At 37.5% G+C, this 15,546-nt stretch overlaps 1 protein-coding gene across 1 annotated transcript; it reads right to left on the reverse strand.

Annotated features, from left to right (window-relative positions):
* Positions 1-13,274: 13,274 nt before the first annotated feature.
* LOC141705983 (uncharacterized) lies at positions 13,275-15,302 on the reverse strand. The gene is made up of 2 exons (XM_074508838.1): positions 14,724-15,302; positions 13,275-14,400 (listed from the first exon to the last, which is right to left on the reverse strand). The coding sequence occupies exons 1-2, from the start codon at positions 15,283-15,285 to the stop codon at positions 14,363-14,365; spliced, it is 600 nt and encodes a 199-aa protein (XP_074364939.1). The 5' UTR covers positions 15,286-15,302; the 3' UTR covers positions 13,275-14,362.
* Positions 15,303-15,546: the final 244 nt, after the last annotated feature.

Genomic DNA, 15,546 nt, shown 5'->3' on the forward strand with positions numbered 1-15,546 from the left:
AACAATGAGATTTACAGAAGGGGGGTTGAATGTAAATCTCAAAACTTTTTCAGGTTTTGAGAAGTTTATTAAAGCAGTGTGTTCTAGATGAACAAGTGTATGAATTGCTTTGAGCTAATACAGACAGATATATATTCAAACACAAAATGTAAAGAACACAACAAACTTTAAAAACTTTTCTGGTGGATTTGTTGTTCCACCAGAGATGGTATATTAGAAAATCTGTGTTCAACAATGTTGATCACAGCTGCATCCTAGTACAAACTAGATGAATTTTCTCTCAAGATATTTCTTAACAGCTCTGGAAAATCTCTCTCTAATTACTAGCTTCTTCTTGGTTTATATATTACCAAGTGTACAAGTGAAAAACAATATAAAATTACAATAGTAAAATAAGTTCTTCACTTGCTTCTTTTCCTGTTCACTCAAGTACTTTGTTGACTATTGCAACTTTGTACTAAAGAAGAACGGCTGCTTTTTCTGTTGATCCTGAAATTCGGCTACCACATCTCAGCTTTTCTCTGTCAACCCATGTGCCTCTGTTTGTAGGTACAACTACCACTTATCAACGGCTAATTAGCAGAACATCCGTTGAAGCTTTCATCCGTTGATGACTTCATTCGTTGAAGGATGTTATCCGTTGAAGCTTTCATCCGTTGATGCTCTCATCCGTTGAAGCTTTAGAGACATCCGTTGAAGCTTAGCTTCTCATCCGTTGAAGGTCTTTAAGTCATCCGTTGATACCACTTCATTTATACAAAATTACAAGGCATGAAATATTTACAATTGGCCTTCCTATCTGCATATCATCTAGTAGTCAACATGACTCATAGTTTCTCTCAACTTCTAAGAATTACATTTTAAATACAGAGACTGAAATATGCTACAATACTAGACTTATTTCTAAGTAAAGCTACACCATCAACGGATAGCCAAAGTGGTCTTATCCGTTGAGGCTACAGACACTAAATTTCTACTTAAGTGTTTTGTTAAACATATCATCAAACTAATGCACATATATTCCTAACAATCTCCCCCTATTTATGTCTATAAGAATTGTAGGCATAAATTCAGGGTTAACTTGATGATAACAAAACACTTAACAAATATTTGAATTGAAACTAAGTAGAAATATAAAAGTGCTGCAAAAGTGTATGTACTAGGAGGTAATTGAAGATTTACAGTATTTCCAAGGGTGCTCCTCTAGCCTGAGCAAATCATCATTTTCTTCTTTGTTCCCTGGTTTTCTTTCCTAGCCCTTTGTCATTTTCCTCAAATTGGAGTTGGAGTTGTCTGAAGAATTCAGCTTCATCTTCATCACTGATATCCAACTTAGATTGTATTTCCTTGAGAGTTTCATTGCTGGCAATCTTGAGTTGGTCTTCAAGTCTGAAAAATCTTCTGACTCCTTTGTCATCTCTAAATTCCATCAACCAATGAGGTGATTTGTGAATTTTAGTTCCCCTTTCTTGTATGAGTAAGGTTCTGGGCAAAGCATTTGGTTCCCTCCAAGTCTTCCTTATGTTGGCAATCTTGTTGAGAATTTCAGTCTTGGCTGTTCTGGTAAAGCCAGAATCCTTTTTGATGGCTGAAAAGACTCTGATCAAGGTAGAGTAGCCTTCATTTAGAATCCTGTAGAGAGGCCATGTTCTTTCCCCAGCTCCCTTATATCTGAACACCAATCTCTCTGGTAGCTGTCTGTAGGCAGCTATTCCCCTTACTTCCTCCAGCTCATCCAGATAGAGATTAATGTCTGAAGCTTCTTTTATGTCACAGATGTGAACATAATCATCTTTAGAAATGGGTGGCTTAGGGTTAGGTTTTTATTTTTGAGTGAATTTCTTAGAGGTTAGGGGAGGTGTAGATTTAGATTTTCTTTTCTGTTTCTTTGGTAGTGGTAGAGTGGTTAAAAAGGTAGGCAATGTGATGTTGTCCCAATCAATAGGTTCCTCTTTTGGAATGATTGGTTCACCATGGATATTTATAGAGGGATCAGTAACAAAAGGTTCAGGTATGGAAGGTAGTGGTTTAGATATAGATTTGGTATCTTCAGGGTTGTCTTCACTCCTTCTGTGTGCCTTGGCCTTTCTTCTGTTTCCCTTCTGCCATTCCTCTCTTTCCTCCATATTTTCACCAAATATGCTCCCAAGAACCTCATCTAAGTTAGCAATCTTTTCTTCACCCCTGACTTCAATTCCTTTCATTTCTTCAACTTGGCTTGACTTTAGCTGTTTTTCAAGCTTTGCTTGTGCTCTTTTGTCAGCCTTGAGTTTTACAGCTTCTTTCTTCAACCTTCTGGTTTCTTCCCTTTTAGCCTTTAGAAATTTGGGATGTCCTTGCATCACACAGATACTCTTTCCCTCTCTATAGATAAAGGCCATGTTCATTCTCTCACCCTTGTCCTTGGTCTCCTTCTTCTTTATGATGCTTGCACTTAGAACTTTGTCTCCATCAGGTTTTGGAAGAGGAAAGTCTACTTCCTTTATCTGAGCAAAGTCTAGGGGATTCTTTGTGGAGTCCATACTGGATCTAGTGTTAGGCTTTAGAACCATAGGTTTTAAATTCTTGAAAGAAGTCTCTCCAACCTTATTTCTCCCTACTGGCTTGAGCTCCATGTTGATTGGTTCAATCTTTGTGCTAAATTTCACAGATGTTGATTTATTTTGTGTAGAACCAAACACCAATTGCAACCTTTCATCAATTTTCCTCCATTGTTTTTTCATTTGTATTTCAGCTGCTGCTAGCTGAATCAAATCAATTCCATCAGGTTTTCCCTTGATTTGAATGATTGGAGAGGTAGTGATGGCAGGAACTAGCACTTTAGATATCTGAATCTTTGTAGAGGGCTCTCCTTCCCCTTCCCTTTTATTCTCCCCCTTTTTGTTATCATCAAGGAGAGGGGTCAAGCCTTGTGCTTTTGCCAGCTGCATTAGGAGATTGGTTTGAGATTGTTGGTTGAGAAGAAGGGTGGCCACAGAGTCTTCAATTCCTTGAACTCTGTCTTCCAACTTGGCCAGCCTTTGTTCAGTAACTGATTCCTTTTTCAATCTCGAAACCAAGTCCTGCAAAGTACCATAGGGCATGACTGAATCCAATTTTTCTGAAGTGAAGGATTTCAAGTCAGCAATATCTTTCCTGAGATCATCTAGACTCATATTTTGCTTTACTTTCTGCAACTTCATGAGATGCAGTGAGTCCAGGTGAGCTTGGAGGATAGCCTTGATATTTGCATTTGAAGTGTTCTGAATGGCCTGTTGAATAGTGATGATTTGTTTGACCAAGTGGACATTGAATTCACCTGTTCTATGCTCCTTAATCAAGGCCCATTCAGGTAGATTAGGAATGGAACTAGGGTCTTCATCTCCCCCTATGTTCATGCTTCCATCAGAAGAAATAGAGTCATCATCATCAGAATTTACTCCAAATTCCTCAGATGGCTCACCAGCTGTAGAAGGCATCCTGTTAATAGCAGCTTTATCCCTTTGAAGAGATTCTGTTGTGTGCACTAGATGTAGTGTCCTTTCTGCCTCCTCATTGCCCTGAGCAGCCAACATTTGATAGGCTGTCACAGGATGAGTAAAAGTGTCAGCATCCAAGGAAATGTTATCAATTACAGCTTTGTAATGTTGCTGTAACTGTCTTTCCTTTTCAGCATCATCCACAATCATTGACTCATGAGCAATGGCTGGTTTCACCCTTGTATCAACTGTACCTGCTTTTCTCTCTTTTTCTCTATGTTCTTGCATCAGGGGCTCCCCCTGGCTCACACATCTCACTCCCTCACCTTCACCTTCTAAGGTGGTACTCCACTCACTGACTTTTGCCATGCTGGAAGAAATAGCATGCATTTTTGTGCTCTCAATCTCTCCTTTTGCCTGGGAGCAACCCAGCCTCTCACTCAAATTTTCACTCCCTGCCCTCAATCCTAAAAGTGATTGCACAGTATTCATGTCTTCTACACTTGGAATCATTTCAGTTATTTGTGTAGAGACTATCAACGGATGTGGAATATCCGTTGAAGTTGAAACTGTTGTTATCAACGGATAACTGCTGTTAAGCTTATCCGTTGAAGAGCAACCACTTGTCAACGGATGAGTGATATCCATTAAAGAAGGAAAAGAAGATGAAATTGAAAGTGATATAACTGTTGAATCTGTATAGATTGATTTGATATGTGTTGATACAGATCCTTCAATTATATCTGAAAGAATTTGCGGGTGATCCAACAAATCATCTAAAAGATGATGATCACCTGTATTTGAGTGGGGCTCCTCCCTGAGTTGTAAAGAGGGAGAATCAGGAATTGATGGGAATAACATATCCACATCCAGAGATGGTGAAGAAGTATTTGGTGATTGATGTGTAGTTATTGTGAGAGAATGGGGCTGTGACTCCACATTTATTGGAGTCACATCAAACTGAGTTTGAGAAGGCACAGAGACAGATGGATGTATCTGTGCAGTGTGTGCACCCTGTGTAGAAGATTGGGTTCTAGCCTTCTTTCTTCTAATAAAAGCTTTTGTAGGTGAGTGTTTGGCTTTAGTGTCCCTCCCTCTTTTGTTCTGTGTTCCTGGTTGGGAACTCTTTTCAATAGTAACATCCTTTTGGGAGGATGCTACTAGGGATGTGCTAGAAACCTTTTCAACCACCACAGCTTTTTGAGAAACTGGGGCTTGGCTAGCTTGGGAAGCACTCAACTCTCCTTCCTTATCCTGGGGGTTTCTTTGATATTCACCCCTCCCCTCACCACTCACACCCTGTTCACTTCCCTCAGGGTTAATGGTTGTTGTTACAACTGTTGTCTTTTGAGAAACAACAGAGGTGGTTTTCTTTGTCTTGGATTTTGAAAGTTTAGATTTGGTGACCTTGGTAGAAATCTGTTGGGGCATTGACACAGATTTCATGGCCACACTAGAAGATAAAGAAATAGAGGGGTTGGAAGAAGTAGGAGTTGTAGAAGCAATTACCTCACCTACCTGGGGTGCATTCATGATTGGTAAATATACCAATTGCACACTGCTGTTGAGATCCATTCTCAATAAGTCTGCAAGAACTCTTTTCTCTTGTGCCCAGCACTTGAGTTTATTATTCTCATTGATAATGACTAAACCTTCAGCAACATGGTTAGCCAATAACATAAAGAATCTAGCATAATAGATGTTATTAGGTCTATTAGCTTTGTTACCTAATCTAGTACCTAATTCTAGCATCACATAGTTGCTAAAGTTAGAGTACCTATCAGAAACAAGCATATAGAACATATTAACAAGAGATGAAGTTATGGCATCAAAATTACTAATTTTCCCAGAGAAAACCTTTATGAAGGCATCCCCAAGAAAACTCCATTCTTTCCTAAGGCCTTTTCGTCTAATACCCCCTAAATTAGCAGAGTTAAGAGAGTAACCTATGGAATCTAACATGCTGGATACATCACTATCAGTGTGTGGTGTCATGGCATTGTTCTCAGGTAATTTAAAACATGCTTGTAAGTCATCACAGTTAATACAGTGATTTTTACCTTTGAGAGTGAAGGAGATAGTCATATCCATGGAGTTGAACTCAGCAGTTGTCCAAATCTCTTCAACTACTTCACAGAAAATCGTTGGGGCTTCCAGCATTGCATAGCTAAGTTTACAGTTTTTGATGAAGTCCATCATTTTGTGATAATCTGAGTGGGCTTCATTCTTTTCTACCAGAGCTATGAAATTGTTCTTCTCGTAGATGAACCCAGATTGAGACATAATCTTCACGACTGGTGCCATTGTTGTGAGTAGAAATTGCAGAGAATAACTTGAAGGTTTTGCAGAGAGAAAATGGTAAATGCTTGAAATTCTAAGAAAGCGTAAAGTAATAATGAACAATCAGAAGGGCTTATATGCTTTCAAAGAAAAAGAAATAAATAAAGGATTAATCAATAAATAGGTGTTAGTGAATTTCAGCCGTTTAAGAATAAACTGTAAGTATTCTAATAACTACCTTTAAAACCAATACATACAGATGTATGTATGGTATCAACGGTTAAGAAAATAGAATCAACGGCTGTGAAACACCTCAAACGTCTGATGTGACATTTCAACGGATAATGTAAATTGTCATCCGTTGAGTGGTACTTCAGCTTTATCTGTTGACGGATAAAAGTTCCAGAGATATACTTGTCTTTCAACTGATAATGAATATCCGTTGATAGAGCAATTTTGACTTTCAACGGATAGGGAACATCCGTTGATGGAATAAACTTTGTTAAAAGTCAAATTTGTTCTAGCAACTAATATATTTCAGGCTCCACATCAAATTGCAAAGAAGACATGAATTTTAAGAGTAATTAAGCATACCTAGCTCACTTACCAATCTTGTGAATGTTGATTCATCAAGTGGCTTGGTAAATATGTCAGCAATTTGTTGTTCACTTGGAACAAAATGTAGTTCCACTGTACCATTCATGACATACTCCCTGATGAAGTGGTACTTAATATCAATGTGCTTGGTCCTTGAGTGCTGCACAGGATTCTCTGTTATGGCTATGGCACTTGTGTTGTCACAAAAGATAGGTATTCTATCAACATGAAGTCCATAATCAAGGAGTTGATTCCTCATCCATAACATTTGAGAACAGCAACTTCCAGCAGCAATGTATTCAGCCTCAGCTGTAGAAGTAGAGACTGAATTTTGCTTTTTGCTAAACCATGATACAAGCTTGTTTCCCAGGAATTGGCAGGAGCCTGTTGTACTTTTCCTGTCTATTTTGTAACCTGCATAGTCTGCATCTGAATAACCAATTTGATCAAAGCCAGATTCTCTAGGATACCAAATTCCTAAATTTGGTGTACCCTTGAGATATCTGAAAATTCTCTTGATAGCAATTAAGTGAGACTCCCTAGGATCAGCTTGAAATCTAGCACACAGACATGTAGCAAACATTATATCTGGTCTGCTAGCAGTTAAATATAAAAGTGAACCAACCATGCCTCTATAACTTGTAATGTCCACAGACCTTTCAGTCTTATTTAATTCAAGTTTGGTGGCAGTGGCCATGGGAGTTTTTGCAGATGAACATTCCATTAAGTCAAACTTCTTTAAAAGATCATGAATATATTTAGTTTGACTAATGAAAATTCCATTACTAACTTGTTTAATTTGTAAACCAAGAAAATAGGTTAGTTCTCCCATTAGGCTCATTTCATAATTACTTTGCATTAGCTTAGCAAACTTTTTACAAAGTTTATTATCTTTAGAACCAAATATTATGTCATCTACATAAATTTGAACAAGTATACTAGAGCCATTAACATTTCTAAAGAAGAGAGTTTTATCAACAGTACCTCTAGTGAAGTGATTCTCCAAAAGAAATTTTGATAATGTTTCATACCAGGCTCTAGGTGCTTGCTTCAGTCCATAGAGTGCTTTCAACAGATAATACACATAGTCTGGAAAATTTGGATCTTCAAATCCTGGAGGTTGACTTACATAGACTTCTTCCTCTAATTTTCCATTTAGAAATGCACTCTTGACATCCATTTGATAGACTTTGAAATTGGCATGGGCTGCATAGGCTAGAAAGATTCTGATAGCTTCAAGTCTTGCAACAGGAGCATATGTCTCATCAAAATCTATTCCCTCTTGCTGAGAATAGCCTTTAGCAACCAATCTGGCTTTATTCCTTATGATAATGCCATTTTCATCCATCTTATTTCTGAATACCCATTTTGTATCAATAGGACTCTTGTTCTTTGGTTTGGGTACCAGCTTCCAAACTTGGTTTTTCTCAAATTGGTTTAGCTCTTCCTGCATAGCTAATATCCAATCTGGATCCAATAAGGCTTCTTCCACTTTCTTAGGTTCCTCCTGAGATAGAAAACTACTATACAGACATTCATCTTGAGTAGCTCTTCTTGTTTGCACTTTAGATGATGCATCACCAATGATCAGTTCAAAGGGATGATTCTTGGTCCATTTCCTTTGAGGTGGAAGATGAGCTCTAGATGAGGTGATCTCAGTATTGTCATGATGTGAGATAGAGTTTTGATTAGTTGAAACTCCCCCTGAGTTGTTGGTCCTTTGCAGGGAACTTGGAGTTCCATCAATTAATGATGTAAATTGATTATCAGTTGATGAGCTATGATCAACGGATGCTTCATTAAGTACTTCAACGGATGATGCACAATGTCTTTCAACGGATGCTGAATTTTGTGCATTATCCAGGGGCAAATTTTGTATTCCTTTTGAAGTGTCGTCTCCATCAATCTCTTCTTCACTATCATCACAATATATTTCAATATTGTCAAATTTGAGTCTCTCATAATGTTCCTCATCTGTTAGTCCATCAATCTTTTTATCATCAAACACAACATGCACAGATTCCATAACAATGTTGGTTCTTAGATTGTAGACCCTATAAGATTTTCCAGCTGAATAACCAACAAATATTCCTTCATCAGCCTTTGCATCAAACTTCCCTTTATGGTCAGATTGATTCCTCAGTATAAAACATTTACATCCAAAGACATGAAGAAAGTTTAGAGTTGGTTTTCTTTTCTTGAACAACTGATAAGGAGTCATGCCTTTAGCTTGATTGATCAAAGAAATATTTTGAGTGAAACAGGCACAATTAACAGCTTCAGCCCAAAAATATGTTGGTAACTTTGATTCTTCAAGCATTGTTCTGGCAGCCTCAATTAAAGATCTGTTCTTTCTTTCAACTACCCCATTTTGCTGAGGTGTTCTTGGAGCTGAGAACTCATGCATGATTCCATTTTCTTCACAGAACAGCCTTAATGTCAAATTCTTGAACTCAGTTCCATTGTCACTCCTGATGTTTCTTACCTTCAAGTCAGGATGATTATTGACTTGCCTGATGTGATTGATAATGATTTCACTTGCTTCATCCTTTGATCCAAGAAAACAGACCCATGAGAACTTTGAGAAATCATCTACAATCACTAAGCAATATCTTTTTCTTACTATTGACAATACATTGACTGGTCCAAACAAATCCATATGTAGCAGCTGTAATGGTTCATCAATTGTTGTTTCAAGCTTCTTCTGAAATGATGCTTTCCTTTGTTTGCCTTTCTGACAAGCATCACACAGACCATCCCTTGAGAATTCAACAAGAGGAATTCCTCTTACTAAGTCCTTTTTGACTAGATCATTCATTGTCTTGAAATTCAAATGGGATAGCTTCTTGTGCCATAGCCAACTCTCAACTGAACTTGCTTTGCTGAAGAGACAAGTAATAGATTCTGCATCTGTAGAGTTGAAGTCAGCTAAGTACACATTTCCTTTTCTAACTCCAGTTAGAACCACTTTGTTGTCTTTCTTACTAGTGACAACACAGGCTTCAGAATTGAAGGAAACTGTATTCCCTCTATCACATAGTTGACTGATGCTCAGTAAGTTGTGCTTGAGACCATCAACTAATGCAACTTCTTCAATGATGACATTCCTTGTTGAAATCAAGCCATATCCCATAGTAAACCCTTTGCTGTCATCTCCAAAGGTTATGCTGGGGCCAGCTCTCTCTTTAAACTCTGTGAGCAGGGAGAAATCTCCAGTCATGTGTCTTGAACAGCCACTGTCCAAGTACCATAGATTTCTTCTATTTTCCTGCACACCACAAAATCAATCAATTTGATTTTGGTACCCAAGTTTCCTTGGGTCCATTCTTGTTAGCCTTTCTCCTAGACTTCATTCCTCCTGCATCTTTAGACTTAGGTGAGTTTGAGTCAACCTTGGTCTTAGATGTGGTTGGTTGAGGTGTAGGGTTAGTCACAACATTATCCAGCACATTTATAGAATTATTAGGCATGGATTGTGCATACATGTTATTCCACATTGGCATATTGTATGGCAATTGAGGCATACTGAATGCAGCAAGATAAGGATTGTTAAAATATGGCATGTTTGCAAAATGTGCATAAGGATTTTGTTGAGACATAACAGGCATAGCATGTAGAGGTGATACAGACATGTTAGGCATGGAAGAGGGTACAGTTATGGGAGATTTCTTAATAGATTTACAATTAGCAGATAGATGATTAACACTACTACAATGCACACAGCTTTTTCTAGGAGCATACTTATCAGGTGTGTAATTGTTATATTTGTTAACTCCTACCTTCCCATTTCTGTTGGATTTCCTTTTGGATTCCTTTTTATCCTCAACCATCTTGAGCCTATTGTTTAACTGTTCTAAGGTCATGTGCCCTACATTCACCTTTCTGACATCTTTGGATGTGCTTGCTCCTTCTTTGACAAAGTTCTTTGAAGTTGAACCAAACTTTTTGTTGAGTTTCTTTAGATTTTCTCTTTTAGAAACATCTGCCTGTTTTAATTGAGGAACCTTCAACGGATGTTCCTTTTCTTCCTTCAACGGATAACTTTCATCATCCGTTGATTCCACATCCGTTGACAGTCCATCAATTAATTCCAGTTTCTTTTTATTTTTATCCCAGGCAGTTTCACAGAATGATTCAATTCCTTGGACTTTGGCAATTTGAGCACTTACATCCCTAGATGTTTTCCAGGCTTTAATCACCTCTTGCTCTTTCTCTAATTGATTGGAAAGTATTTTTACTTTCTTAACAGATTCAGCTAGTTCATTCTCAACAGATATACAATGCAATTTGGTTTTCTCTAGGTCAATCAACTTATTTTCTAACACAGTATTTCTATTGCTTAAAAACAGATTGTTCTCTTTGATCCTACTATTTTCTTTAGCAAGAGATTTAAGAGACACACGCAAATGATACAATTCAGTAGACATGTCATTGAAAGCATCATTGCACTCTTCTTTAGTAAGCTGTGTTAAATCAGTAGTGATTACCTGATTGCTTGATGAACTAACTTCGTTTTCTTCAGAATCAGCCATGAGAGCAAGGTTGACATAATCCACATCTTCATCCTCTTCATCTCCATCAGCTGCCCAGTCCTTTTCTTGAGTAATGAAAGCCCTTTCCTTCTGTTTGAGCAGATCAAAATATTTCTTTTTGTAATCTACTTGTTCAAATTTCTTCTTTTCAGAGGTTGGCTTTCTGCACTCACTTGCAAAGTGTCCACTTATACCACAATTAAAACACTTGAACTTGGATTTGTCCACCATGTTCTTATAGGGTTTAGTGGCTCTAGTGTTTTTCCTGAACTTCATCTTTGCAAATCTCCTGGACAGAAATGCAAGATGCTCATCAATACCATCAGAGTCATCTTGACTGGAGTTGTCTTCATTTTCAGTAACTTGCTCTTTACCCTTGTCTGATTCTGGATTTCTTACACCATCTTTGAAGCTTGATGTAGATCTCACAGTTTCTTTTCTGCATGCTTTCTCATTTTCAGCTACCAATGCAACTGAACCTCCTTTCTTTCTCCCCCTCTCCAATACCTCATCCTGTTCCAACTCTAGTTCATAAGTCTTCAAGATTCCATATAATCTTTCAAGAGTAAAGTCCTTATAATCCTGAGAGTTTCTTAAGGAAACAGTCATGGGTTTCCATTCCTTTGGTAAGGATCTCAAAAATTTAAGATTTGAATCCTTCACCTGGTACACTCTACCATACAGCTTCAGTCCATTCAACAGCTTTTGGAATCTATTGAATGTGTCATTTAAAGATTCATTCTCTTCAAAATGAAAGTACTCATACTGTTGAATGAGAAGCTGCATTTTGTTCTCTTTTACTTGTTCTGTACCTTCACACAGCAGCTGAACTGTGTCCCAAACCTCTTTGGCAGTTGAACAATTTATCACATTATCAAACATATCCTTGTCAAGACCATTAAACAAAATGTTCATAGCCTTCTTATCCTTGTGGACTTCTTCTGTGTCTTCCATTGTCCATTCTGCTCTAGGTTTTGGAATGGATTGACCAACAGCAATTGTGGCCGTAGCAACTGTGGCTACTTTGTGGGGAATGTGAGGACCATTCTCAATGCAGTTTACATAACCTTCATCTTGGGAGAGTAGATGAAGGTGCATTTTCACCTTCCAGTGGTGATAACTGTCTTTGTCAAGAACTGGGATCTTTACTCCAATATCCTTCTTACTCATCTTTGTTAGATTCCAAGATCTTTAAACTCTTTGTGTGTCAAGAGCTTGCTCTGATACCAATTGTTATTCCTAGAGGACTAACAATGAGATTTACAGAAGGGGGGTTGAATGTAAATCTCAAAACTTTTTCAGGTTTTGAGAAGTTTATTAAAGCAGTGTGTTCTAGATGAACAAGTGTATGAATTGCTTTGAGCTAATGCAGACAGATATATATTCAAACACAAAATGTAAAGAACAAAACAAACTTTAAAAACTTTTCTGGTGGATTTGTTGTTCCACCAGAGATGGTATATTAGAAAATCTGTGTTCAACAATGTTGATCACAGCTGCATCCTAGTACAAACTAGATGAATTTTCTCTCAAGATATTTCTTAACAGCTCTGGAAAATCTCTCTCTAATTACTAGCTTCTTCTTGGTTTATATATTACCAAGTGTACAAGTGAAAAACAATATAAAATTACAATAGTAAAATAAGTTCTTCACTTGCTTCTTTTCCTGTTCACTCAAGTACTTTGTTGACTATTGCAACTTTGTACTAAAGAAGAACGGCTGCTTTTTCTGTTGATCCTGAAATTCGGCTACCACATCTCAGCTTTTCTCTGTCAACCCATGTGCCTCTGTTTGTAGGTACAACTACCACTTATCAACGGCTAATTAGCAGAACATCCGTTGAAGCTTTCATCCATTGATGACTTCATCCGTTGAAGGATGTTATCCGTTGAAGCTTTCATCCGTTGATGCTCTCATCCGTTGAAGCTTTAGAGACATCCGTTGAAGCTTAGCTTCTCATCCGTTGAAGGTCTTTAAGTCATCCGTTGATACCACTTCATTTATACAAAATTACAAGGCATGAAATATTTACAATTGGCCTTCCTATCTGCATATCATCTAGTAGTCAACATGACTCATAGTTTCTCTCAACTTCTAAGAATTACATTTTAAATACAGAGACTGAAATATGCTACAATACTAGACTTATTTCTAAGTAAAGCTACACCATCAACGGATAGCCAAAGTGGTCTTATCCGTTGAGGCTACAGACACTAAATTTCTACTTAAGTGTTTTGTTAAACATATCATCAAACTAATGCACATATATTCCTAACAGGTAATCCACAATCAAACCAGAATCCTTATGAGTATGTGGTGAAGAAGGTTGTACAGGTGTATCAGAAGTATCATCTACAAGTGTACTAGTGAACAAAGGTGAATCAGGTGAGGAAGAATTGTCAACAGGAGAAGAATATGTATCTTGAGTAGGAGTGATATGAGAAAATGAAGAATGAAGCCAGTCTAAAAAGGAATAAGCATTACCACTGGTAGGATATAAATCCTTGTGAATGGAAGTAGACTTAGCATACAAAGGAAATATAGTCTCATGAAATTTAACATGTCTGCTAATGAAAGTTGAGTAATTGTCTAGCCTTAAAAGTTTATATCCTTTCTGCAAATGAGGATATCCCAGAAAAATGCATTGAATTGCTCTGGGATGAAATTTGTCAGTGGGATGACAAGAGGCATAGCATAAACAGCCAAAAGCCCTTAGAAGGGAGTAAGCAGGAGGTTGTTTATATAATAACTCATATGGTGTTTTGAAATCCAACACCGGAGTTGGTAGTAAGTTGACAAGGTAAGTGGCTGTTAACAAACACTCCCCCCAATATTTGAACTATAACCCAGACTGGAATCTAAGAACCCTAGCAAGTTCAAGCAAGTGTTTGTGTTTTCTCTCCACTCTAGCATTCTGTTGTGGAGTAGAAACACAAGATTTTTGATGTAAAATTCCTAGACTAGATAAGAAAGAACTAAGATGCTGATTCACAAATTCACTCCCATTATCAGTCCTTACTGTCTTAATGGTAGTCTTGAAATGATTGTTAACATAGGCTGAAAAGGATTGAAACAACTGAAACACATGTTGCTTACTGGACATAAGAAAAGTCCAGGTAGCCCTGCTATAGTCATCGACTATAGTCAATAAAAATTTACATCCTGTATGAGTAGCAATATGATAGGGACCCCACACATCCATATGAACTAATTCAAAAGCAGAACTAGCATTAGAATTGCTATGTTTTGGAAATGCTAACATTGTTTGTTTAGCAACAGGACATAAAGGACAATCAGAAAAATGACAAAAATGTTTACCTATACAAGGTACATGCTCTAATACATTGGAAGAAGCATGTCCAAGCCTAAGATGCCACAATTTAGGCAAGGAAACAACAAAATTAGAAGAAACAACATTATTACAAGAAACATCAATGTTTGAAACTGTTTGAGAAGGAGAATGAAGCTGGGAGAAGTAGTATAAGCCAAACTTTTCAGCACCAACGGCCAGAACGTTCAGCTTGTTCTGGTCCTGAAAAATGCATTCCGAAGAAGTAAATGTAACAACACATTTTGTGTCAAAAGTTAACTTGCTGACTGATAACAAGTTACAACTAAAATCTGGAACTAGCAGAAAATCATGAAGTGTAAGATGAGGGCTTAAAATGACATCTCCATAGTGTGTCACTAGAATGTGTGCATTATTGGGAAGAGTGATATGGAAAGGTTGTGAGATATTTTGAAGATTAGTTATAAGATTTTTATCCCAGCACATATGATGAGAAGCCCCGGTATCTATTATCCAAGAAACATTCAATTGAGATGAAATAAAAGAATGCATAGAATAAGCCAAACCTTCTATACAGTTCACATGATCTTCAGGAGTAGAAAGACTGTTGTTGCTCATCATATTGGACATAAGTTGCTGTATTTGTGAGATCTGCTTATGAAGACTTTCTAGAGTGCAGTTCTGAGAATTCTGAGAAGCTCCAAATTGTTCATTTGCATTATGAATAGGTTCCTTGCCAATAGGAGATGTACTGGTTCCTGTCACCTTCATAGCCTGAGGATAAGGTCGAAAACCTTGGGAATTAGTATGAAACCTCCCTCTGCCTCTACCTTTTGGAGGATAACCTATAAGTTTGTAGCAACTCTCCTTTAAGTGACCCTCTTTATGGCAATAAGAGCATTTTAAAGTAGGTTTCTTAACCTGCCCACCATCAAGATGAAGAGCTTTCCCGGTTGAATTCTCAGTAGCACCAGGCTTGACATTTGCCAAAAAAGATGATGAAATAATCTGACCATTCCTTTGCCTCTCTTCTTGTTTAATAAGAGAAAAAGCTTGAGTGATTGAAGGCAAAGGGTTCATCATCAAGATTTGTCCCCTAGCTGTAGAGAAACTGTCATTGAGACCCATCAAGTACTGTAGCAATTTCTTACGCTGATCTCTTTCTTCTTGAAGCTTATGCGCATCACAAGTGCCAACACATTTACAGGAAATAACAGGTTCCAAAGCCAAGTATTCATCCCACAAAATTTTCATCTTATGATAGTAAAACTCAACTGATTTCTCACCTTGTTCAAGAGCATGTAGATCCTTTAAAACCTGATACACTCGATGTGCATTTAGACTCGAAAATTGTTCATGTAACTCATTCCAAACATCCTGTGCAGAATG

This window comes from Apium graveolens, chromosome 2 (assembly GCF_009905375.1).
Source record: "Apium graveolens cultivar Ventura chromosome 2, ASM990537v1, whole genome shotgun sequence".
In the NCBI taxonomy this organism is placed as follows: domain Eukaryota; kingdom Viridiplantae; phylum Streptophyta; class Magnoliopsida; order Apiales; family Apiaceae; genus Apium; species Apium graveolens.